General features: G+C 36.8%; 2 protein-coding genes across 6 annotated transcripts in view; one reads left to right on the forward strand and one right to left on the reverse strand.

The window, feature by feature from the left end:
• LOC124308997 (dystroglycan 1) overlaps positions 1-23,155 on the forward strand; it is an 86,802-nt gene extending 63,647 nt beyond the window's left edge. For 2 of the 4 annotated variants that reach the window (XM_046772222.1, XM_046772214.1), the window contains 16 exons: positions 1,404-1,456; positions 12,576-12,951; positions 13,153-13,362; positions 13,824-13,850; positions 14,248-14,376; positions 14,468-14,593; positions 15,008-15,412; positions 15,643-15,807; positions 16,873-17,217; positions 17,517-17,914; positions 18,149-18,344; positions 18,438-18,599; positions 18,724-18,972; positions 19,115-19,304; positions 19,409-20,083; positions 20,169-23,155. In XM_046772222.1, coding sequence (XP_046628178.1) covers positions 12,628-12,951; positions 13,153-13,362; positions 13,824-13,850; positions 14,248-14,376; positions 14,468-14,593; positions 15,008-15,412; positions 15,643-15,807; positions 16,873-17,217; positions 17,517-17,914; positions 18,149-18,344; positions 18,438-18,599; positions 18,724-18,972; positions 19,115-19,304; positions 19,409-20,083; positions 20,169-20,392 — 3,825 coding nt within the window. In that variant the 5' untranslated portion in view covers positions 1,404-1,456; positions 12,576-12,627 and the 3' untranslated portion in view covers positions 20,393-23,155. The remainder of the gene's footprint in view (positions 1-1,403; positions 1,457-12,575; positions 12,952-13,152; positions 13,363-13,823; positions 13,851-14,247; positions 14,377-14,467; positions 14,594-15,007; positions 15,413-15,642; positions 15,808-16,872; positions 17,218-17,516; positions 17,915-18,148; positions 18,345-18,437; positions 18,600-18,723; positions 18,973-19,114; positions 19,305-19,408; positions 20,084-20,168) is intronic. The other 2 variants (XM_046772237.1, XM_046772229.1) reach the window with 2 other exon arrangements.
• Positions 23,156-24,580: 1,425 nt separating this feature from the next.
• On the reverse strand, positions 24,581-25,947 carry LOC124309069 (lysozyme). Of its 2 annotated transcripts, none has more exons than XM_046772315.1 (5): positions 25,826-25,947; positions 25,507-25,662; positions 25,182-25,273; positions 25,026-25,089; positions 24,581-24,835 (listed from the first exon to the last, which is right to left on the reverse strand). In XM_046772315.1, exons 2-5 carry the CDS (start codon positions 25,637-25,639, stop codon positions 24,696-24,698), a joined length of 429 nt encoding a protein of 142 aa, XP_046628271.1. In that variant the 5' UTR covers positions 25,640-25,662; positions 25,826-25,947; the 3' UTR covers positions 24,581-24,695. The 2 variants fall into 2 exon arrangements, with proteins under 2 accessions (XP_046628271.1, XP_046628276.1); XM_046772320.1 differs by lacking the exon at positions 25,826-25,947 and adding an exon at positions 25,744-25,810.

A 25,947-nucleotide genomic window follows, 5' to 3' on the forward strand; every position in this document is an offset into this window, starting at 1 on the left:
AAGGTTTGCTCTTTGCATTCAAACGAAGTGTTTCACTTCACCGAGCTATATCGATAAGATTGAACGTGCATGTGCCAAAAACGCAACTTACAGCTCCTTAATTAGTTTGACCGTTGTGTGCTAATTATATATACGTACTTTATAATCAAAACTTATCCTTAATTAGGCGGTTTCTGATACTAAAACATTTGGTTTTTATCACATAATTTTAGCGATATCAGGAGCAAAAATAACCGCAATGATAATATTAATAATAACGTAGTAACAACGTTGGCGTGACGAGAGATTGAAAAAGAAAAAATCATTCCTTTTCAACTATACAACGACTCTGAATGGGTCAAGACTACACAGAATGTGCGTAACATATATTTTGTTTTATTACGGATCACTAATCAATTATTTGAGAATTACATCCTAAAATTAAGAAATAACGATTTTCCCTTTTTGGGGCAATTTTTTGCATCGTTACATCAACGCTGTGAACTTTGACTTCATAGCAATTTTGAAAATGCATCAACACCATAATTCAGCGTTTCTTTTTTATACCACGTTGAAAATATTGGCGCTTGATTTGCTTATCCCAATTAACAATAATTGTTAAAAAAAATTTTTAAATCTACAACTCGTCATTGGTATTTTTCACGTGGTTCTGCTAATACGTTATATCCATGTTCAGACTTTGAAAGCCAAGCGAAACTGATTCAAAATACCGATATAAAATTGAAGTTGGGTTGCCGGTGCAAATGAAGCAAAAACGACGAGTCGTGTATTGAGGTGTACAAAATTAGGCAGAGTCAAAGGCGTCGCTTTCGAACCGCTCTCCACGACTCCGTGCATTAGCTAGCTGTATTTATAGTAAAACTAATAGTTTTCCAAGGCGCCTGCGTGCGCTCGAACAATAATACAATAAGGTAAGGACGAGAACGTATCCTGCAGAGACTCACCTATATCGCACGCACGATAGGCTGGCACAGTCCGGAATTTCGGTTGTTTCGAATCGACACGCGATTTCTGTATTACCTACCTATCATACCGTGAAATCGCTACGCGAAATCGACCTAATAACAGTAATCGGTGTGCAGCTTATGGCTTTGGGTGGGTTAACTATTTTTCTCTGGATATAGACTCGGCGCCGAATTAATTAACTCGCGAATAAATCGAGAGGCTAGACTAGATGTCATAGCGTTTAACTGTGGAATTTTTCAAACTCTGCACCCGCTCTGCTTTATGTATTTACACGGTGTAATTTTTTTTTAATTCGTTTATTTATTTATTTTTTTTGCAGAGAACAGCTGTGTATAAAGACCCTTCGTTTAATTACATTCGTTATGAATTATTTTCAGGCTATTATTTGGCCAAAAGCATGTCATAAAATTTATATCTTCTTTATTTTCTTTTTGCAGATTTCATTCACTACTGCAATTCCTTTGTGATTGAGGATGCTGTACCAGTAACGGTGAGTCTCGCAATTTTCATCTTGATTTTCGCTTTGCCTCATTATTGAACAACATCTAACGAACGATGATTGCAATCTCCTTAAAATCCACTCTGTCACTTGATTATTATTAATTTTCACAACGCGTGCAAATTTTTATCCGTAAAAATTTACCAACGCTGGTTTGGCTCGCTGGATACAGCGACTCGGTTTCCGTTTATCATTCTTGGAACTGCGCCTCGTCCCCTCTACGTGTAATACACATTATCTAAATATATACATGTATACATACATGTATGTATATACATGACCCGCATGTGTTTCTTACACCGGAAGTTGGACGAATCCTGGGGATAGATCGTCCAAGTCCTGCACGAGTTGACATTTAGTCACGTTTATATCGCGAAACGAGGCTAGACTAATCCTAAACAGATACAAAGACCGTGAAACCGGCTTGTCACTCGACTTATAATATAAAATATTAAAAGTAAAATTAAAACGGACTTTTGTGCTTTTTTTTTTACATTCTACGGAGCGGCTGAAAAGTTGCCGGATTACACATATATAATGAAACTTTTTTTTTTTCTCGAACTACGTCGAAACAGTTACAATTAATATTATACAGCCCTGCTTGCCAGCTCGCTTCCTTACCGGTAGAACAAACATTTGAAAAGTGTACAAGTCTGAAGCGTAATATCGCCTGCAGGATTTTTCTCCCTCTTGGCTCTAAGGTTATATTATATTGTATATATATAAGTATGTATACAGTACAAGAGAGAAGAGTAACTAATTTCTTCTCCTCCGTATAAGCTCCCTTTTATTTCTACTGCATAGCAATGAAATTACGTAGATTGCAGGTAATTGAAAAAGATGAAAGGTAGAAGACTCCGTTCTTGGTTTCCTCCCGTCATTGTATGACGTATTCGAAGATACATGACTTGCAAGTAAAGGAAGAAAAACAAAAAAAAATTAAATTTCGGAAACAAAATTGAACTCTTGCCGTATGCGCGTAGTGCGTAGCATTGTTTACGTAAATAAAGGTGTTAATTTATCTCGTATTCCCGTCTCGTCATTCCACCGTGTAGGTGATGTATGATCTCTCTTGTCTAACTTGTTATACATACCGAGCGAGCAGCGTACGTATTCACCATACGTACGTAAACCCGATTATTTATTCTATGGTGGTCCCTTGGCTGCAGACACGCGGAGATTTCGTGCTGCCTTGGCAATTCTTAGTATAGACTGAAAACGTTTCCTTTCCCGTATGTGGATGCGTCACTATCCGCCATATACAATCTGCATTTACAAACACATGCATACACACAACGCGTATACCCTCTTCATATGTAACACGTAGTATGTAAAGAGAGATCTTTGCCGCGGGCCAGTCACGCCATCTTTGTCACTGCGCGAGATCAGATTCGCCCGCTTTGTTTTCTTCTTGTCATTCATATATATATCTATGTATGTATATACGTAAGCATATTACGTATATACGGGGTGTCCAGCTTTGCAAATTATTTCCATTTCAACGATATTTTTATCTCTTCATATCATGCGTCAAGTTGGGTGAGATTTTTTTTTTGTGATGTACACAATTGCACGATTTATAACATTATATTCCGCGATTTTTCGTACACTTGACCTCTCCCCTCTACGACTTTTGGTTTTAATTTGTAAAATGAAAAAAGTGTTTTTTTTTTTTTTTTACCTCTTTCCTGCTGCATTAGTTACAGAAGCAAAAACCTCCCTAAGTAAGCATAATATATTCGTACGAAGCGGGCGTACAAATATAGTCTGAATTTTCTGCATTATACCTTCAGTTACAACGGGATTAAGCCATATTGGCTCGCTGCCCGCGAGTATAAAGCTTTAGTTTAATTGCATATATATATATTGTGTGACAAAAGTGGAAATTACGTGAATATTTCTTGCAGCATTAGTGTAGTATATTATATAACGATAATGGCAGTGTAATTTATTTCCTCAAAAGTGTCTGCAAAGCACGTTTTTCTCTTCTCTTCTCTGCAATTGCCTGTTTCGCTTTCCCTTAACGTTCAAACGTCATTTGTCGATATTAAACTTATGCAAGGGGCATATATCGAGGTAGCTATTTGTTACCTTCCCGCCTGCTTTAAGGAAAACGCCCTCCCTTGCACACCGAAAAGCTAATCCTCGATATATAACGACCTGACGAAAGTGTTCTGTTCGAGTCTTCGGCGCGTTGGTATGCACGTACATGTAGAAGGTGATCAATAAGTTACGTGGGAAGGAAATAATGCCTATACGAAGGAAAAATAAACAATCCTTTCGGTAGTCGCTCAGTCGATAAGTGAGTAAGTCAGTCAGTCAGACAGTCGATCTATCCCCGATGCGTGGGACGAGAATTAGAAGTGAACAACCGTGGGAGTGTAAGAATTTTTCTGTGTGTATATATCCAATATCCCTTTTCAAAGCCCCGTTGTATTATCGTGGGTTACCGAGGTACTGACGAAACTTTAACGATGTCCTTGTAAAGGATTTCGAGTTTGTTTCACGTCTACGGTACCCTTCTCCGATGCATCAAGACGACGTCCAAAACTCGCTAGGGTAAAAAAGATAACCCTGCAATGCATGTTTGTATATATATTCATCGTATATGGTGTGTATATATATATATGTATATATATTGGGGGAACTATCGTGTTCTAGCCAACTGAGAAGAAGGCCTCTTTTAAATATTGGATAAAGGGACTCGGTGGAGTGAAGAAAGAATATTTAGTCTTATTTATTTCACCGCCTTTCAATTCAGTTTCAGACTATTGACTGTCGCATTTCGTATTCGAAAGTATTGAAGCTCGCTGTATTACCCGAAAGGAAAATAATATAATTTCTCGGTGTCGATTCTATAGTTATAATTCACCGATGAATTTACGATACTATCCCAGGTATAACATATAATGATATGATTATTTTCTGTGTAACATTTTTTACGCACTGCCTAAAGACGTGAGTTAATTGCGGTTTTATTAACATTTTATATCACGCGCATCGACGCTGTATCGTTTTACTCTACGTGCATCGAATATAGTTGGATGAGCGCAGGGACAATAGAAATTGACAAACCTTGAACGAGGTACATAAATTTAATTATTATGTCACTAGACACGATCGGACAGTGAACTGATTTACATTCCGATAGGTAACAATCGGCACTATGTCATAGCGGATAATCCTGACGACGCTTTACGAGCGATGTACAAACGGAATAAGAATTAGAATTCTGAACGAACGAATTTGACGTTCGTTTTTACCAGCGTCGTAAAGAGCTGGCGCCGAATTTAAACGAGTCCAATACCGGATAGAAAATATTAATTCTAACAATTTTCCTCTTTTATACTCTGAAATATCATTTCACCGATATTGTTTCGGGTGGTAAAAAAACTCAAAAAAAAAAAAAAACTTTGTATGTATACATATATATATTCACGGATAAGAAAGTTCATTTTTGATTTTGGCTTACGGACAAAGCAGGTTCTGTTTCGACATTTTATTTTTCTGGTTTGAAGAACCGTAAAGTTGGTCAAAAATTAACATTGCGCCTAAATGAAATTCAAATATTTCCATACTCCAACTTTTGACTGATGTTGGGAAAAAAAAGAATGCTTTCTAAAGTATTCCAACACGATATCAAAGTTACACCTACACACACATATATGTATATGTATCGATCCCTCGGCTGAACCATTTACAAATTTTTTATTTTTTTTTTTGTACCTGAATCGAACGCTAAGAAACTCTACGTCGATGAGACGTTTTTATTCTGAAATCGTAGAGCGTGGGAGCGAGATGAACGTCTTTTTCCTAACCCGTAAAACGTACCCCGTAATTCTCGGTATGGAGATTCGTGTTCACAAACGTGTTTACGTGTATGGCTCGAGTCAAACTGACCGCCTAGATTTACGAGCATCCTTTTCAATTCGCTGCTAATTTATGGCACGAAATTACATAAATTCTATTTCAACTCTCTCGAATAATACACACGTACGTCATACGCATATACACGTAACAATTCATTTATAAACTTGTGTGAGTCACCTCAGTGCCTGAATATCCACCTACTTAAGTTTACAGAAACTCTGGACGAACGCGCATTCTACCCGTAGTAAAATTTATGATTGTTATATACGTATATAGGTTTGCCAAGTATAATTTACGATCATTGAGCGGATTGAAACTTTAATGAGGAAAAATGAAGTTTTATTCACTCCGATTTTTCTTTTAATTTTTTCTCTCTTCCTCTCTCTCTCTCTCTCTGTCTCTCTTATTGTTATCTCACATTTGAATCGAGATGATCAGATTTTTTCTCTTTAGAATATCTGTACCTAATACACAGATATCGCCCGGATCAGATCTGGCTTTTAAATCCAATCCAATCGACTATCGTGCGTCAGAGATGAACCGACGGTGAGATCTAACGCGATTTGCCATTCGGACTAAATTATCGAGCTACATTGACGCAATGCGTCTTGAAATCGATCTTATCCTAATCGACACGTCGTGATATGACATAAGCGCAAGTGTCAGTGCGAGGTAAAAACGAACCAAAAAAAAAAAAAAATAGCGAGTGATGTAGAATCGATCGAGTTGAACTTGAGTAGAGTTAGTGCATAGAAGTAATGAAAAATGTGCAAATTTTTCAACTACAAGCAAATCCCGCGTGATCGCTAAATTTTGTGACAAATTTATACAGAGAAATTGACTTTATAACACGTCACGCGGAATTAAAATATATATTAAAATCTAGATAAAATATAGATTACATTCGGTAAAGTAATCGTAAGAGAGACTAGAATTGTGCGATAAAATCAGCAATCATCGCGTCAGCGAAATCTGTATGTATCGTATATAGGTATCTATGTTGGAACGAGATGATAACGACACGTATGCTAAAAGATAACTAAAGATAACTGTGTACGTGTGTGCGCGTGGAAATGATACTATGAAACGACTCGGTGCAAGGGATTAAAATAAATTTCTCTCTCTTTCTCTCTTCATTTATATTTCTACCACTTCTCTCTTCCGTTTTCTCCCACTCTCTCAATCTCGCTCAATATAATGAATGAAGCTTTGTTCCGGGTCAGACCGAACTGCTTGCAGCTCTTCTACTGCAGACCGGGAAAAATAAATGACACAGTTTTACGTGACGACGAGCCACGTGCAGCAAAGAGCAAAGCGGCGCGAAGCTTCACCGCCGTTCGTAACTTATGAACTATTACATCCTCATGATCCGTCCGAGTTTCACGATCAGAATTTCAACTCCGAGCTCTTGTGATCGGGTTTTTTGGTGTCTGCGTGGGTTTTTTTTTTTTTTTTTTTTTTTTTTTTTTTTTTTTTTGTTGTCGCAGGGTTCTGATCTTGGCTTCGAGCACCAACTCGACGATTAATTGTAACGAGAGTTACTCTCAGTCACCATTCAAAGGCGTGACAGTGTCTCAATCTTGGCGGCTGATCCTCGTTACGATCGTTCGGAATGCGTTTAATCGCAAACTGATGCAATGAAAAACTACGCTTTTATAATGATGATTCCGATGATTAATTCGGTATTTCGATTATTAATTCAATCCGACTTCGATTACCGTCATCACGCGGGATTTACTTTATAGATAAACACTTTGTAGCTGCATGTACGATTTGCCGGTTTCAACTTAATTTACACTTGAAGCGTAAATATAATTGATAAGAATTTAATTTTTACACGAAATCGTTAACTTATTACAACTTTAACGAGAATTATTTATCAATCAAACGCAACGTGTGAAGATGCGTTCTTTTTTTTTTCTTTTTGTTATTTTCATAGATCTCTTGTCTATCTTCGAAATCTTTTTTCACGTTCATTAAACTGATAGTCGGAAAGACTGGCACATGCCAAGTCACTGTTTAAAGTATATCACGGTCATCCTTTCATCAGACCGTCATATTCATTCATGTGATTTTATTAAATCCACACACCGATGTTTCGTTATTTAAAAGAGTATATCAATCACTTTTTCATTCAAACATCTGAGTTTAGATTTTTTGACAGCAGCCTGCAGCCCTGCGGCATGAATTATATCCGTATGTCAAATTTTAGATAAGTCGATTGACTCTCTGTAATCAAACCCTGGAACCGGCGTATACAGATAATTAATGTTACGATATGGAAAAAAAAGAACACGATTTCGATTACACGCAGGATAGCCGCAACGAATGACCTTGGCTGATTAGAATTAAGAGCATGTAGCTGTTGTACCTTTACCGACCGAGCAAACTGAGTTTCACCCTTTTTCTTCCTATATTAAATATAATTATAAATATAATATAAATATAAATAATTCTTAAGTCGCGTCCAGCGACCTCAATATTGCATGAAAACAGTCTCACGATGGCTCATTTTAATCCTCATTCTTTCCGGAATACCAAAATGTATCTCAGCTATGCACTTTTTGGTCCCTGAAATGCGGTAAATGTGGAAATAGTAAAACGTGTCAAAGAACCACACATTTTTTTGGACGTTTTTACAGATACAAGTAACTTTCCTTAATTCCGCTACAATGGAGCGATGCACCGTCGAAATTTGAACCCTTTCCATTTTTTTGTTTATTCAATACAGGAAGAAAGAGGAGGATTTGCTCGGTCGGTAAAAGTAGGACTGCTATATTTTCTTAAGTTTTTGGGTCGCGTATCAAAGATTTGAAAACCGGAATAAAATCTAAATTCAAAGTTTTAAGCGGAACGTCGAAGCGTCCGGCAGAGACTTATTTTGCTAGCAAACAGTGATAATTTAGTACAAGATTAAAAAGTGGACTTCACACGTGTAGCACAAGTCATGTAATGTGCTTAAACACGGCGTAATTTTTTAAAGTGCAAGAAGAGAGGAACAAAAAAATGGAGGGCAAAAATTGATTGAAAAAACAATGTTTGTTCAGTGCCCGCGGTCTTTGAGACACGGCGATGATGTGCTGCAATAGCGTTTTTAGACACGTCTTTCCCTACTTCATGGCAGGGCTCTCAACGCAAGCCGCTGACGCGATTTAACGGCGGATATTTAAGCCGTATATCTCTGCCATTCGTGGCCTCGAAGGTAATTAACCACACACATTTTACACTAACGAAATCGTGAAAAGCCGATCGCGTTAATTCTTTATACGCTGTCTTACATGCGATTACATTTATAACTTACAAGGAGAGTGTCACAGATTCTGCCGATGCTTGTAGTAATGTTTATTTGGCCTTTCTTCTTTCGACTTTACACTTGAATCTATGCGGGGACCTGTGATCAAAACTTTGAGATGAAATAATGAAAGTTAATATCTCAGGCAATAATATAAAAGAGGTTCCGTTTGACAAGGCATTTCACCCGTTAAAATGCTAATTTAATCTATTACAACCTGGACGAAGCAGAGCCTAATGGATTAAACTACACGTCGGAAGCTCAATATTTCAGGACAAAGGAACACCCCTCTAAAAGTTTCAGCAGGATCCGGGGGTCTGATAATCCTTGTTAGTACAGCAGAGGTCTTCTTACTCGATGGATCAAACCTCGAATAACAAATTGAGAAACTTTATAAGAGAATATATGCTTACGTTATAAAAAAAAGGGGGAAAAAAATTAAAATTGAACTGGTTATAAGTGGTTGATTAATATTTATCGAAGCGATGGATCTGGGTTATACATATATAAACTTTTTGCTTCTTATGTATTATAAATATGCCTGATAGATACGCTTATAGTATAACATCATCATTTTGGTAAACGAAAAAATGACTAGGCACATACTTGTGTCTAAAATTTTACGAGTGCTACGTGACAAGTAGTGGCTAAGACAGATGATTTACGGTGTTGAAAGTATATTATATCGTGCTAGTGTGTTAAAATATTTCGCAGCGTTGTAATAATAAGCAAAGGTTCATGATGCTTGTTTTACACTTCTTTATATCCTGAATGTTTATAAACTGAAGAGATATTTGCGATTTGGCAAAATGTCTACAGTTTCCATTGTTAGCTTGTATTACCATTAACGAAGAGCGCAAATTCTCAAGGATGCTTGAAATGTAGGTGAGAAGCAATCAACGCGTGACCTAAAATTCTCACGTAGGTACATGTAACGTGCAGTGCGATGATAGAAATCTCGAATCTAAAAGTTGACTGACCGCTTTACACTTGTAGGTATACATATAGATAGGTATGTACGTACCTACGTCTAGTCAGTTGGTTTCAATTCATTCATTGGCACACGCTACTAGAATTCCCTCTCCGAACGACTGCGTACACGCTTATCTAATCCAACTATAGACATATTATACCGTACTGATTCGTAACGCGGAAATAAATACGTAATCGCACACATGCGAATAACGTAACTCGTTCCACTGATTGCTGCGGCTCGCTCGCGTGTTGCTATTTCCGTAATTACCGAAACTCCGGACTTTCTTATCGTTTATTTATTTCTTTCTCTTTCTTCTTGTTGATAATTTTTTGCCGTAGAAAATTTTACGTCGGCAAAAACTAACGCTCATACCGTCGGTCGGGAGAGAGAAAAAGAAAAAGACACACACTGGGAAAAATTTTATTTGTTACAGCAACTATAAAAATTCAGTAAAACAGGTATCGTTAAAGAAAACTGTTTGAATATTGTTGGAATTACGAAAAACGAGGTACGCCTAACAATTTTGCGCTATCGTCGATCCTATTTTGGTAAATGCAACGCAAAGTCAGTTTGTTCGGATTACTCAAGTTTTGTTAGTCAAACAAGGCTTTGACGTCAATTTATCGTTGCACGAGCATTAAATTTTTGCAACAGTTGCAAGAAAATATAGCAAAAGCGATCGTAATGAGAAAGAATAGTAACGGATACCAGACTTTCCGGTAACAGCTAGGAAAATAAATTTCATTTTCTACCTAGAACTATATTTTTCGATTGCGGTAAAAAATGAATATAGTCGAGGACTGAGCGGTAACCGGAATTAAAAATTTCTCTCAGTGCGCCTAACCAGACCCAAGAAACAGAGCCGTTCATTAGGCTACTTTACCGTCTGTATAAAGTTGAGGCGAATCGAGGAGAGTGATGAACTCGAATGGGAGGGGCTCGTCGACGTCGACGTCGACGTCGCAACGTGACGGAGTGCGTTGCACGCAAACCCGAGTTTATTGGCGTCAATAGGGGTTATAAGAACATCCATCGGCGAGCAAGTCGCGCAGCTGCGATGCCCCTTTACTTGTGCCTGGGTATTTCTGTTCCATCGCTACAACCTCTGCCTCTCTGCCTCGAGTATGATTGCGTTATGGCGTACGTAGATATTTCCACTCCTGCGTGCACACTTCTGGTGACTCGGAGACTCCGACTTTAATGTAAGACTTGACACCGCACGCGTGTGTCCGGTTATTAAAATTGCACGGAATATCTTGCGGAAGGCGACTTTGCACCTTGACTCGTAAATATCACCAACTGCAAACCTGATTGTTGCCGAGGTATTTTCAAGTATTTTCAACGAAACCGCACACGTCGCGACGCGTCGTCACGCGGAGTTAATTACACCGCGTACGTCGAATTGTGTTTTTACTGGCTTTTCAGAAAATAACTAGACGGAATTTTCTTGCATGAGCTTGAACTCTGTTTCTTGCTCGTGAAAGCCTCGATTTCGTCAATTCGTAACTTCGCGTCTCGTACCCGAAATGACACTTGTTTTACAAATGACAATCGTCGATGTGGAAATATTTATACGTGAAATTACGCATAATTTAAATTTAATCTTTACGTTATTCTACAGGAGTTTGAAAATTTGACACGAGGTGATCGTCCCGGTTACTTTCACTATCTTTCGTCCAATGAGAGTGACATAAACTTGCGTTCTCACAACGTTTGTAGGAAAGTTTATTTTTCTTCCTGACGTACAAATCGATTGATTCGCACCGTTGCACAGAGAGCTTGTTACCTCGAGTAGGCATGTATAAAATGTATTATAACCGACGTACTCTGATCACCCCATCGTCCCTCCATTCGGCGTTTTGTTACGCGAGTGTTAAAGTAGTACCTGTTACGCTGTTGGACAATAGTGATCGAGGCGATACGCCTCGCACATACATACGTACAATAATACTCATATACCGCGTTTGTTTCTTATAATTCGTTTTGCATTCCGCCGCCCCGCCGCTAAGTCTGAAACATTAGCTGTAAAGTCCCTTTGCGCCTAGCGAAGAAAATTCTCCACGCTTGCTATATGCAATGAATAATGCATGCATCTCGAACGCGCCCACAATCTTCCGCCGGTACTTTACTCCCAAGGGATATAGGTATACATATTATCTTTTACCTGCGGTCTGAAAGCCGTACCGCGTACGTTTGTACGTGTGTTCATTGTCCACTGAAAACGTCTTTGACTTAAGCCTTGTCCCCGGGACATTCCGATCCGTCCTTCAAGTTAAAAACAAAAAAAAAATAAGAATAAAATAAGATTTTAAAAAAATTCAGAGAAACCAAACCCATCCAAGTTATTTCTCATGGCACAAATAATTTATGTTGGAGATTTTATTTGTTATTAATTTATTTATTTTTTTTTTAATTTCTTTCAACACTTTATTTTGAACACTGTTAACAAAAGCAATAGCAATTTTTTCATACCGATTATCTGTGAATAATTGAATTGCGAATTCCGGTAAGAGAAAATTACGATAAAAAACTGGAGTTCATTGATCTGTAATTAGCTATCTCGTTTTGGAGCGTGCATTCAGCACGATCGAGTTCTCTGAAATGGCGAACGAAGTGTTTCTTTCCACAGTTTCCTTAAACAGACCTCACCGACTAACCGGGAAAACTGCGAGATCTTCTTCCGTTCCACGATCTTCGTTTTGCAAATGGTTAATTTGGCTAAAAGCCTCGGTTTCGCCTGACTCGCTGTTACATCTATATTATACCTACCGAGTATGAGCTTCTTCGTTGAAGCATGATGAGCTTGCAGGCGGAAAGCCTGCACAATTTTCCGAATAAACTCGTCTCCCTTCATCCGCGCGTATCCGTCGAATACAAACGATCGGTCTTTTTTCTCTTTCAGTCTTACCTGATTACATATGCCTACGTACGTGTAAACGTAATTTTGAAGGATTCTTCGATTCTCGTTACAGATCCTTGGCTGCAGCATGATATGATAAGGACTTGATCTCAAGAACCCCCAAAATGAAACCTCTGCTCCTCGCTTTCTCCCCCCTCCTCCTGATCCTCCTCCTCGTCTTCCCGTTGACCCTTACCCTGACCCTGCAAGAGGACGATCTCGTCTTCGACGACGTCGGCGAGCCCTCCGCCTCAGCCTCGGGTCCCTCGATATTCAGCAACGAGGAACACCAGGAGTATAACGAAAGGAAACGCGACAGATCGAGGGATGGCAAGAAACACAACGTCGAACGGTTATGGGGGATTCCTAACACATTCGTCGTCGTGGGTCACGTATTTAAGATGAGAATTCTCAAGCAAGCCTTCAGCGGCAGCGTCGATCACTTCGAGGTATACAGGATTTCATACCTCTGCCCCATTCACCAGAGCTACTGCCTCTTTATCGGTGGATTTCGATACTCCTTGAATTTAAATTTCTCTTTGAAACTAATTTCGGTATTATGTTGTTTTGTTGATTGTTTTTTAATTTTTTTTTTTGTTCTCTCTTTGGCTACACCTGCAGCTATCACAATTTTCATTATTTTTCACCAGGCTCGGGGTATAAACGGGCATCCTTTACCGCGTTGGCTCGATTGGGACGAACCTGCTTCCACGCTCGTCGGCATCCCTTCGAGGAAGGACCTGGGACTCCACAACGTGATGATCAAGGCCGTCGGAAGGCACGGCGACTTCGCGAAAGACGTATTTTCCATAAACGTCGTGCCCGAGAAGAAACACGAAATAACGCACAAAGATGGAAAGGTAAGACGAGTTTGACGACCTCCCCCGGCACTTATATACCTTTCTTGACTTTATTCTGCCTGAGGAAGAAGAAAACGAAAAAGAAGAATGTGTCTGTGTGTGTGCGTGCTTTTTCAAACCTGCAAAATGTTTTTCTTTTTGCTTGTTTTCTAAATATAATACAAATATGTACGATTCTGCGTAAAGAAATTAATTTAAATCATTCGTATCACTTTGTTGTAAAGGATGTCAAACAGCTTTCTATACATATATACATATATATATATATATGATATATATATATATATATATATATACACACACACACCTTTGCGGTCAGAATCTCAAAGTTATAATATAATCTTCGCTTGAAGTTGAAAACTTTCATTTGGTTTTTTCACCGTTTCTGAAATTGACATAACTCAGTCTTGATCTTTGAAATATCTTTTTAATTAAAGCATATTTTCTTTTGTGCTATCAAGATGGACTTGGAGTCTGAAGAATGCGTTGTAAGTTGAAACTAAAAAGGAATACAAGAAAAATCTCGCTGTAGCTTGGCTCATTTGTAGTCGGAGACGAATTTATGTATCCAGTCACATTGCGATCTCGTAAATAAATTAGATCTTTGACTTTTGCTTATTGATATCAATTGGTATCACATACACTGTTAATCTGTCCCATCAAGTATATAAATTTCTAACAGTAAACGTGACTGTCATTGCCCTTCTGAAAGTCTCTCACACACAATGCGTTGCCAGAGTAATTGCAAGAGTAGCCTTTTAGATATTCTGATTACTAATAACAAACCACAGTGCGAAGTTGGGGTGAAAAATCTCGCTATCGTCACATTGTTCATTGTTTGCGTGAATATACTTTTCAAAAATCAATGATTCGATTCATTTTCAGACGCACTGCGACGAATCTGAGGACCAGACTCTTCTGACAATCGTTTTAGACACCAGGTTCGAGAACTTGAAGCCGGCGTCAAGAGTAAATGCAATCGAAAATCTGGCTGGTTTCTTGGGTTTACACACGGTAATTTATGTTACTGGATAAATATATTGATTCTCAAGAGTCTTATAGGTTGATAAAACTTACTAGTTTCCACCATTAATTATTATTCTAGAGTGCCTTTTCGATGCACCCTCATGTGAGCAAGGAAACTTCAGCTCCAGACGCGTCAGTGATTTTATCGGGACCTGGCAATGTCAAACGGCGTCGAGAAAAACACCCCACGGCTATCCAATGGCAGGTATGTGAAAACGCATTTCTTATTTTCTAGATCGGTAGACGTTTTCATTAAACGTGGTTATTGTTTTAATTAACTTTTATTAATTAGCGGTCGTATAAAACCGTGGAAACTCACTGGCTTAGAGAAGCAGCATGTATATAGTCGAGTGCCTCTCAAAGCATCGCAAAAACTCTACACATAAATCCTATTAAAATGTGAAAGCGGTGTCATTAAGTTCAACTAGATTCTCAATAACAAGGTTCGATCCAAGAGGCTCACGCAAAGCTAATGGAAGCTCATTAATCTTGTTCCTACGTTATAGTTTAACTAGTCCAAGGAATAAATAGAAATAAGTAAGAAATACGCACAGGATTACAGATTTACAGTGTGCATGTAAGTAGAGTTTGATCGTGATTGTTTGCAACATCTGAACAGGTGGGCTGCGATGGTCGTCTTTGGCATCACCAAACTGATTTGGTAAATCAGCTGCGAGATCAGGCTAGAGATGGTACTTTAGCCGAAGTTTTAGAACAACCAGTTTTACATTGGCGGGTGAAAACAGATTCCAGTTCTTTGCTGAGAAATCGTAGGGATACAGGGTCCGGGGATTACAATACTGATCCCGATTATTATGAGCAATATGACGATTACGAAGATGAAGAGGATATTGTAGATGAGAACAATCCCATAAACGGTGGTGATGTCGAAGGTGACGACGAAGATGGTGACGACAACGAACCGATTACGGAACAGCCAAATATCGCAGTATCCAAAATGCTTGTCGACGAATTTGGTCGGCCACACAGACATCATCATGGAGAAAAATCCAACGAGCCAAAAGTAAGTGGATTTTTGTTGTTTCTCCAGTTGATAAACGGAACATTATTTTGGGTCAGAAATTCGCTGAATATTTCCTCGTAAGCTACACAATTTAATAGTTTATTCACAAAATACTTTCTGCATACAGCCAAATAGTACCCGATTAAGCGATAGTTATTAAATATCTTATAACTCATCAAGTGGGGATGAGATATTGTTTCTATGTTAGCAAATTTATTTTTGAATCATAGCTAGAAGAAGAAATCGATGCCGAAGACCTTTACCCGGGTATCTTGAGCAAAATTGGGATTACAGCCGAAAATGCTGGCGAAACTCCTCAGCAAGTACCTGTACTAGGCATGTTGCCAATATCAATTCCAACAAATACCACAACATCAGTGCCGACACTTGCGCCGGTAAGTTTTCCTACTCGCAAAAAAATTCACCTGATTAATCTAATTGAATTCAAAATCTTTTGTACAGTAAATTCTATAAATTGGCATAAACATATATCACATATTTCATTACTTCTCCCTATTCTCACCCAAAAATCTAAAATGATTTTCTCTCACACTGTTTGATCATTCACATTTAATATCTTTGATATCTTTTATGGACAGCTTCGCTTATATCGTTCATCCCAATTAAATAATCGAAATGAATGAATTTTTCTAGTGTTTTGCTATTTTTATGGGTAATTGACATCTGATCGGAATTTACAAATAGTATTCAATATGTTTCAATCAATTTTAGATTGTTGGGTAACACTTCCAAACTGACTAATTTCTAAGAACAATTTGTCTATACTGTCTCTACGGGCTTTCTGTGTAGCTGAGCAAATTTGCACTCTTCATATAAAGCTGAAGCTGTCAGCCAGAGTTAGCAGCCAAACGTGTCAAACTTTTTGGAAATAGAAAAAAACTGTTCAGTTTTATCTTCATAGTTTTATAAAAGTATCGGGGGTTCAAGGTATGTCACAAAATTTTGAGTTTCGGACTTCACTACCTTATTTAAATTAACATTGAAACGTTTAGCTGGTAATTCTGGCTGCTAGCTTCAGCCTCGTACTTTTCATATTGCAACCTTATATTAATTTTATTGTATTGGAATGGCAACATTGACCATCTTATCTGACGAACTAAACATTAGCATCATATATTCGACACCAAATGTACATAGTCTCATACCTTTGATTAGATATTTTCCTGTGATTATAAATGATATGAATGTTGAGCCTGCTCGCAAATACTTCGAAATAGTAAAAATATTAGTTTTTAGAGGTTTAATGGTCATAATTGACATACAACCAATTCTGTAAGATGGTTCAATACTATATGTGACTTATTATTGAGAGACAGTATGAACTTTGGAATCTTTACCACGATCGAAATCTCCTACATTATTCCATAATATTGCCTCACTATACGTTGACTAACAAATGTTTCATGGCATACATCGCAAAACTACTAACAATTCCACAGACAAGCGTGCCTCCCACAACCATCTCGTCATCGACCACAACTCAGGCACCAACAACAGTGATACCAACATCATCAACGACCACAACCACAACTACTACCACCACAGCCGTACCGCCAACAGAGTCCGCGAAATTAGAAACGGTGGAAGTGCCGAAAGAGAAAGTTGAAAGAATTGATACAATCTCTATAACCGTACCCACAGTGCCTGCAGAAACTACGACAATCCCCCCTAAAACAACCATTCTCCAAACTAGTGAAACTAATGTAATATCGACTAGCGGTCCAGCAATAAAACCTGTGTCTGAGACGACAGTGGTCTATGATCAAACAACCATCCCGCAAGAGGTAATGCTTACTCGCTTAGCGCTTTTCAATGTCGTTTGAGTCATATCCATATATCTGTGCAGGCTTAGTAATGAAGCTGAAAAAAATTTCATTTCTTCTATCGAAAAAAGAACAAACATCTACTGCTCTTCTCAAGACTCCTAATCTTCACATTATCATTCTTGTATCTTTCATAATCGTATGTTTTCATGATTGACACTCAGTGGGTAGTCGATTATTTAATTTTTTTTCAAACAGGTATTGTCGGCGTATTTATTGTTGGCAATTTAAACTCACATCTGTGGTATAATTTCGTTTAGATAACTGGAGCACGCAATCAGTCGACGATAGTAATGCCATCACCAACAACTGTATCAACCACAACAACACAGGCAACTACAACGGTTACTCCACTCTCTGTATCGACTACCCAGCGGATGACTACACAACCGAGAACTACATCTCAATTAACGCCAGAGATTACGGATAAAATTGATCTCGAACAGCTCAATTTCCCACCCAGAGAAGATAGACGATTGCAAAAGATACAAGTAACAGCCGGAAAACTTCTCAGTTTTCTTATTCCTGAGGACACCTTTGTCGATGTGGAAGATGGAAATGCTAGGGATCTCCGCTTGAGTTTGTATAAGCAACACAATCCAATCAAGAACAATCACTGGCTTCAGTTCAACAATCAGACGCAGGAAGTTTATGGATTGTAAGCATATTGTTTTTTTTTTTTTTAGTATTTCACTAAAATGATTAAGCCGAAGCAACTGAGCTTTTTTTCACCAACTATGAAAGCTGGGGATTCTATGGTAGTCATATAAAAGCAAAAACGCGATATACTCGTGACAAGAATTTACCAAACCTGACGCAATTATCATTATTATGATTCACAGACATATGTATTTCATTGTTTTAATGAAATTAATTCTGTTCATCCAAACAGACCACTTGAAAATGTCATTTCGGTCTGGGATTATGAACTTGTGGCAGAAGATAGCGAAGGACTAAGAGCGAATGCAACTCTAGATGTTCATGTCCAACAACATCCGCAAAGTCGATCCGTTAATCACGAATTTAATATTTCTTTGAGAATTGATAAACGAAGTGCATTTCCGACGAACGTGGATTGGGAATTTAAGGTAAACACAATTTGTGATGCAACGACACCTTTTTAACAAGGTTTTTCAATCGTTCTTTTCGCTAGAGATGCTAAGATTAAAAATATTTGACAGGTCGTTCGCGGTCTTGCCAAACTTTACGGAGATGAAGATACATCCAAAATAACAGTTCGACAAATCAATATTATGGGTGACCATATTACTTTTACGTGGTCTAATGACAGTCTTCCTCGAAGCATCGAATGCCCCGAAGAAGAAATCAGCAAATTATTTGACGTATGTAAAACCTCGCCAAGTTTTAATTTATCTCCTTGTAGTTCTTTTCAGGTTGTAAAAATTGCCATTCTATGCTAATTACATACAATGTGATTCTTTGAGCAAATTCCATTGTATGTTGTAGGTTTTGGTGGAGAATGAAAATGGATTGCCCAGTACTGCATTGCAAACAATTCTTGCACCTGAAATAAAGGCTCGACACGTCGCCCTGCATAAAATTGGACAATGTGAAGAGGAACCAAAACCTGAACCGCCTGCAATTGTGACTGAGAAACCTCTACTACCCAAAATAAACCAACCTCCAGTGCCAAGGAATCAAGTAGACCGCATTAATGCAACGGTTGGACAATTGCTTGTATTCACTGTTCCCGAGGTAAGGTTTTACATTTTATTCGAATTTCTACTTTATTTACGAAAAAAAATTGTATAAAATTGTTCCACTGAAAAAAAAATTTCAAGCACAATCAGTTCACAAATTCGATTTTTCATTAATTTTTAAATCATTTCTATCACAGGATATGGCTTTTGACGCTGAGGATGGTTCAGCTCACAACATGAAGATGTCATTGATGACCAGCGAAAGAATGCCAATTCCAGATGATCACTGGCTTCAATTTGACAGCAATAACCACCAATTCTATGGAGTACCTATGCCAAAAGATGTCGGGCGTAAAGAATACCAATTGATCGTCACAGATTCAGCAGGTATAATATAGTGAAAATATCCAAAAGTCCCAACTCCCGCTCCGTATAACTGATGAGTAAGTTTTCTGAAAATGAACACTGAACAATCTTTACGCATATTTCAGGCGCAAGTCTAACAGACGCTCTTATCGTTGTCGTAAATCCGTCAAACACGTCGCCACCGCAGCACATTGTAGAATTTTCTATGACTTTGGAAATTCCTTACAAAAACTTCGTGCATTCTGCCGCTCAGAAGCGTAAATTTATGGAGAAACTGGGAGAGCTATTCCATGACAAAGACGCAAGTGCCATATCTATAGATAATATTACCGAAAGCACAGTTGTCACGTGGCACAATAAAACTTTGGTAACGTCCTCCTGTCCGCACAACGTGATAACGCAGTTACGCGAGGTGATTGTCAAAGATGAAAAAATGTTGACTGAACGCGTGGGAGACGTTATGGGTTCGGAGTTCCCAGTGAAACAAATAACTATTACGCCGACTGGTCTGTGCCTTGGTGATGAATCTACAAGTGTATATTCGCCAAGTGCTGGTCCTCCAGTTGAAGGCGGGACATCAGTTGGAAAATCGCACGATGACGTTATCATCACATTCATAGTACCAGCGATAATAATCGCTGCTATGCTAATCTTGGCTGCTATTATTGCTTGCATTTTGTACAGACGGAAGCGCAGTGGAAAGATGAGCGTCAGTGAACAAGATGACGAAAGACAGAGTTTCAGGAATAAGGGAATCCCTGTGATATTCCAAGACGAATTGGATGAGAAACCGGACCCAGGTAAAAGCTGGAGTTTAATTACCTAACTCTTTATTTCGGGCTGTAGCATTCTGTAAAGACACTGTTATGTAATATTACTCTTCAGGTAACAAGTCGCCAGTTATTCTCAAAGAAGAAAAACCACCGCTACCACCTCCCGAGTATCAAAAGACTGAAGACGGGGCAGACGTGCCCATGCTGCAGAGTGAAAATTCTGAAGAACCGTACCAGCCGCCACCACCTTTTGCCACAAATCGCGACAACAATCGTCAAAACAGACCAAAACCGACTCCTACATACAGAAAACCCCCTCCATATGTACCCCCCTAACAAAACACGGTGCATTCGCCAACGCGTAAGTACATGCTAGCAATGCTCGGAGACTCCCCAACGCACGTTCAAAATCAAACAGACGCTTACAACCAGAATCATTTTAATAATCATACGGATAGCTATGAGACCCATAATAATATTCATAACAATCGATCGAAGTGAAAATTTAAGTCAACCTTTCTTTAACCCACTCCATGCATACGGCGATTTAAATTGAAGTACAGTTATGTTCGTTATTAGGTATTATGAAAGAAAAAGTTTTTAATTATTATTAAATTTCTATAGTGGATACTCAACACAATTCACGCGTTGCCTTTTGTAACGGAACTCTTCTAGAATAAAATCTTGGATAAGTTATTCGGTTTTAATTCCAGCGTGGTCGTTTATATGTAAAATCAGAATCGATTCAATCCTGTTATATAACACGTATTCTTGTACCGTTGAAAATTATTCATACATTGAACAATACTCAAATCTCAAGTACACATTCAATATTCAGTGCCATTTTCTGAAAGCAATAAAGGTAAGATCATAATAAGACATAACTGCGAAATCTGATAAACATTTACTACGTGATAGGCAGTCTCTAAGTATAATGATAATCTCTTAAAATCTATAACACTAATGCTATTACTCCTAATACTACTGCTACTACAATTACTATCACTCTTACCACAACTACTACTACAACAGCAAACTATTGATACTACCACTACTGATATACTACTATGTAAAACACTGCCAGATGGAAATTGTAAAATTTCGTTGAATTATTGCTCTTATTTAGAAAACTGATACCTTTATCAGAATGTGGAAAGTTTCTAAAAAATATGTGACTCAAAGTGTTATTCACACAATACCGTTTTGGAGTGACAGAAAATGCTTCCATTAACACTGTGTGAGCCAATAAAAAGAGTGAAATAAAATGATAATGTATAAAGGTATTTTCAGATACATGACGGTAAACTAACACAATGGAACATTTCACTACTTATTAGTGATAGGAACAACGTCAAAGATCTAATAAGGGTAGTGACGTATATACAATAATTGAGATGGCATATATCTCGAGATCTTTTGTACATTTGTCTACGTTCGATAATAATTGTTACTTTTGTCTACAGTATTTGAAGCGATAGAAATTTAAATACGATAGACCAATGTTAGCATTTATGTTGTTTGCTGAAGAATAATGTTTTTGAACAGCTTATTAACTTTTCTTTTCTTTTTTTTTTACGTTGTCATCCCTATTTCTTTATATCTTTATCAGCGCACAATTTTGTCAGGGGTGTTGATTTTATATCTATTACACCATTTCGTTTTTGACCAACACTGATCATTTTTGTATCATTTTTATATCGCTACGAAAATAATAATAATAATGATAATGATAATTATAAATTAAGATTAGTGACATTGGCGAGTTTGAATCAGAGTTAAGATATAAAATCCTGATATAAACGCAACATCTTTATCAATATTAAAACGACGGAATAAAAAAAAAAATATATGAAAAACAAAAAAAAAAAAACTATTTAATTTAGATTTTATATAGTAACCAAGCCAAAAAATAACTAATATAAAAAGGTAAATAAAATAGTAAAACGATAACCGTACATACACAGTGTGGTACTGTACTTATTGGATAAATTCCTTTTTAATCTTATAACAATTTCGTAATGTTTTTTAACTATACGATGTTATTGAATGAGTTTTTAATAAAAGTGCAGATTTACTCAGCAAGTACAGGCCGTGCGAATATGGACATACAACAGTTTTTGAAAGCAATATTTTTGAAAAGAAACATAAAACGAAACACTTTGTGTCCGTGTCTCGAAGTTTGCTTCGTGAAAATTAGGGTGGCAAAATTTTTGCGAATTGGCACCACTTGTGAAACATACATGCACAAATGCCGTTGAATGTATGCGTACTAATGAATGAATGTTTGGATATGTCCGTGAATGAAATATTGTTATGGTTAATAATGAACACGATAATGTATTAATTCATTCATTCGTAACTTAGACACTAAGGAAATCTATCATGTATACTAACTCAGCACTATTCATCACACCTTGTTTATCGCCGTCAGTTCGCACAGAAACGCCTGCCTGTAATTATGTATCAACAAGTTTTCAAGATTATACGAAATTTCTTTTCCATTAGAATCTGTACATTAGTCTGTTCAAGTCGCAATGAAGGATAATATCTGCGATTATCGTAATCTGTTGTTGAGTTGATGTTAAAATTCTTTGGAAGAACTTTGATCAGCAATGTAAATTTGATACTTTTTTCTCCAACTTTTTTTGTGTGGAACACGTTGATTTGGGCAGCTAATTTCAGTTTTACTCACGTCATTGACGGTGCGAATGTTTTTTTAAATTTATACTCAGTACGAAGTGCAACGGAAAATCTGCGATAGACAAGCGTTACTCTCATATCATTGCTTCTTATTTCATATCATCTTTTTATGCATATCTATCAAACGCCACATCATATTATATTAAACAAAACTTACGTATCATATAAACATATATGGTATATATAAATATATATACTAAACTTTCAAAAAGTGCATAAAATACTTGAGTCGGTGTGTTTGAATCGCCGTTTTAAAAATATAGAAGGACATAACTTGTATTTGTAAAAAAAAAAAATTGTGATTGTGGTATTTCTATACTTGATCTGAGTAATCAGATCTAAAGATATTTGGTCTAATGATCAAAAACACCGTTTGATCCTAAGTCCGTATATAACAAAGGGGACAACAGAGGTTCACAAGACAAAGAAAAGAGAAAGGAACAATTACATAAAAACCAAACGACGAATTTCATGTGAAGTTTTTTTTTTCTTTTGACATTTTTTACCGCTAACGACTTTACACGTTACGTAGTCTTGTGAACTAGTTTCAATGTTATGGTTAGTAGCCTAATTTTATATACAATATAATAACGAATTGTCTCATTGGGATAAATGACAATAGTAGATTTTGGCCAATAGAACAAATGTCTCAGTCTCCTAATTGTATAATGTAGGCTGGTATGAAAGTATTTTGTGTCATATCAGAGCTGTAACGATTCTTACGATTGATATTCAAAGACATATATGTATATGAATTCGCATATGAAATTTCGCGACAAATTATATATTACGAATAAAGATATCGCGTATATGATATAATTGTATACTATAATTGGCCGGAATTATAAAAAATAATCCTATGTTTCTCGGAAACGCTTTTATGACACGGTTTCACGGTAATACGTTCGTCAGTACCAACATTGTATATGAATATACTTGAGAAAAGTATAGACGCACCTTTTGTATCGATTATATAGGGTGTCTAATTAAAATTTTTTCTTATATATAATGCTAAAGGAATTATAATATGAAATCTTAAGTAGACAATCTATCAAATTTACTTTGCTGCTATATCATATGATGTTGGTAATATATATGGTGAAATATTGAAACAATATACATACACGTATACAGATAGATCTGACAAGTATATATATATATATTCAACACGTGTAAAGTTAAGAGTTAATAAAGTCATTTTAGGGTATAAAAATATTTTTGCATTATTTCCAAAATCCTGTTAATATTATATGTATTGGACTTCTGGATACGGTAAATATTATTTTTACAATTAGTATTATTAGTAACAGAAAAAGGATCGTTAAATCTCTTACGCAAATATATTATATTTCACAGATTAATTATAGATACATAAAACTATACTGACGTATTTACTTATTTCATTTTATTAATAATCTTAACATAAGTTACAAAATATTGATGTATAATTGTAGAATTATTTTGATAGAACCTTAATGCAAAATATTATATTTTCGATCGGTCCAAATAGCAATCACCATTTACTACGAGTACACAATGTTACTTATATAAATAGATTGCGCATCAGTTTTACATATCGGCCATATTTCCGATCGGTCAATTGAGTATTTGAATGAAATTTTTTTGTCATTTTAGGGGTGCATAATGCAGTGCAAGCCAAAATAATGAAGACGTATTTTTTGTTTTTCGTTAAAAATGATAATTTTTCATGTTATAGGTGATTGAATTTCACTGATTGTAATATATATATATATATATATATATATATATATATATATATATATAGATATATATTAGCATGGGTGACGTCACAATGTTATAATTTTCAATCTGTTATATTAATGGCAATTTTGATTCAATCGAAAAAATAAAAAATACGTCCAAAATATTTTTTTCCGATCTACAAGAATATGAAATAAAAAAAATTTCATTCAAATACTCAATTGAAACAGTAATGAACATCTGGAATAACTTTGTTCAAACAGCCATTCTTCCAGCCATTCCACGCGTAGAATTTATGTCTTCTATAAATCTTTTTAGCGCATCGTACGTCATCGGTTATATCGTCGTCGAGTAAATCTGTGTTTGTACAACAATTTATCAGTGCGGATGAATGTGGATCAGAATAATATCAGGAATCCTGAATAGTTGGCACAACGGATGAATGAAACGTGCATAAATTTTCAAATTAGAACATCGAAACTGCAAAATTTGTTTCGGTACTACTTTGCACTTTCAATCTTAAACAATGCATGCAGTTATACCTCACCTTCGCATTTTATGTTGCAATCACCCCCTGCGACACCCAATGAACACCAAATGTTTCCGTTAATCTGTAATTTTATGAAAAAGAGAAAGATTTTAACTATTTGGCCAATTTCGACAAACTTTGCGGCGTAATTCCTCAACTTCTTTATATTTTTACTTGAAATAATCCGTAGTCGTAGCTGCCATTACGATTCGGCCCGCCAATAGCTGACGTATTTCTCGCGCTTTCCTTTTCCACCAAGCAAACCCCTGTTTAATTGATGTTAATTGTTAATAACCAGATCGCCATGTGATTTTGTTCTTATTATACACAACATGGATTTTCCTTTAGCCATGGCAACTTTTTGGCACCACATACTTTTCATCGGAAATTTTCCTTAAATAACTGTTATATTATGCATAAAATACTAAGGATAGAGATGAATACGTGATAGAAATACGCGTTAAATGCAGTTACGTAATTAAACGGCAGTCATACTCACAGTCATTCATTTTTCCACGATCTAAGCCTTGTCTGTCTAATTCTAATGCTAATCCACACCGCGTAAATGTTTTTCCTGCACAGTGAGAGACAGTGACGAGAAGTAGAGCCAATACAACGAATGAAGCTTTCATGATGTCCAAGCTTACTCGGGCAACTGATTTCAAATAAAAACGGGATGAAAATTTAGTATATGTATTTTAATCCGATGTCGGATGCTGTGACGGTCAATACTGACCCACGCGATGATAATTCAACAGCTTATTTTAAACTGAGATAATATTCCATTGCCTTGTTGCTATTTATGCCTGCGTACTTACTATATGCGCGAAGATAAGCCAAGATTGAAAATTAAAGTTAACGAAATTGCCGTAAGTGGCGAATAAAAAAACTGAATTATGATTCAGACTGTCCCACTGATTAACCCGCGGCACATACAAAT

Source organism: Neodiprion virginianus, chromosome 1 (assembly GCF_021901495.1).
Source record: "Neodiprion virginianus isolate iyNeoVirg1 chromosome 1, iyNeoVirg1.1, whole genome shotgun sequence".
Classification (NCBI taxonomy): domain Eukaryota; kingdom Metazoa; phylum Arthropoda; class Insecta; order Hymenoptera; family Diprionidae; genus Neodiprion; species Neodiprion virginianus.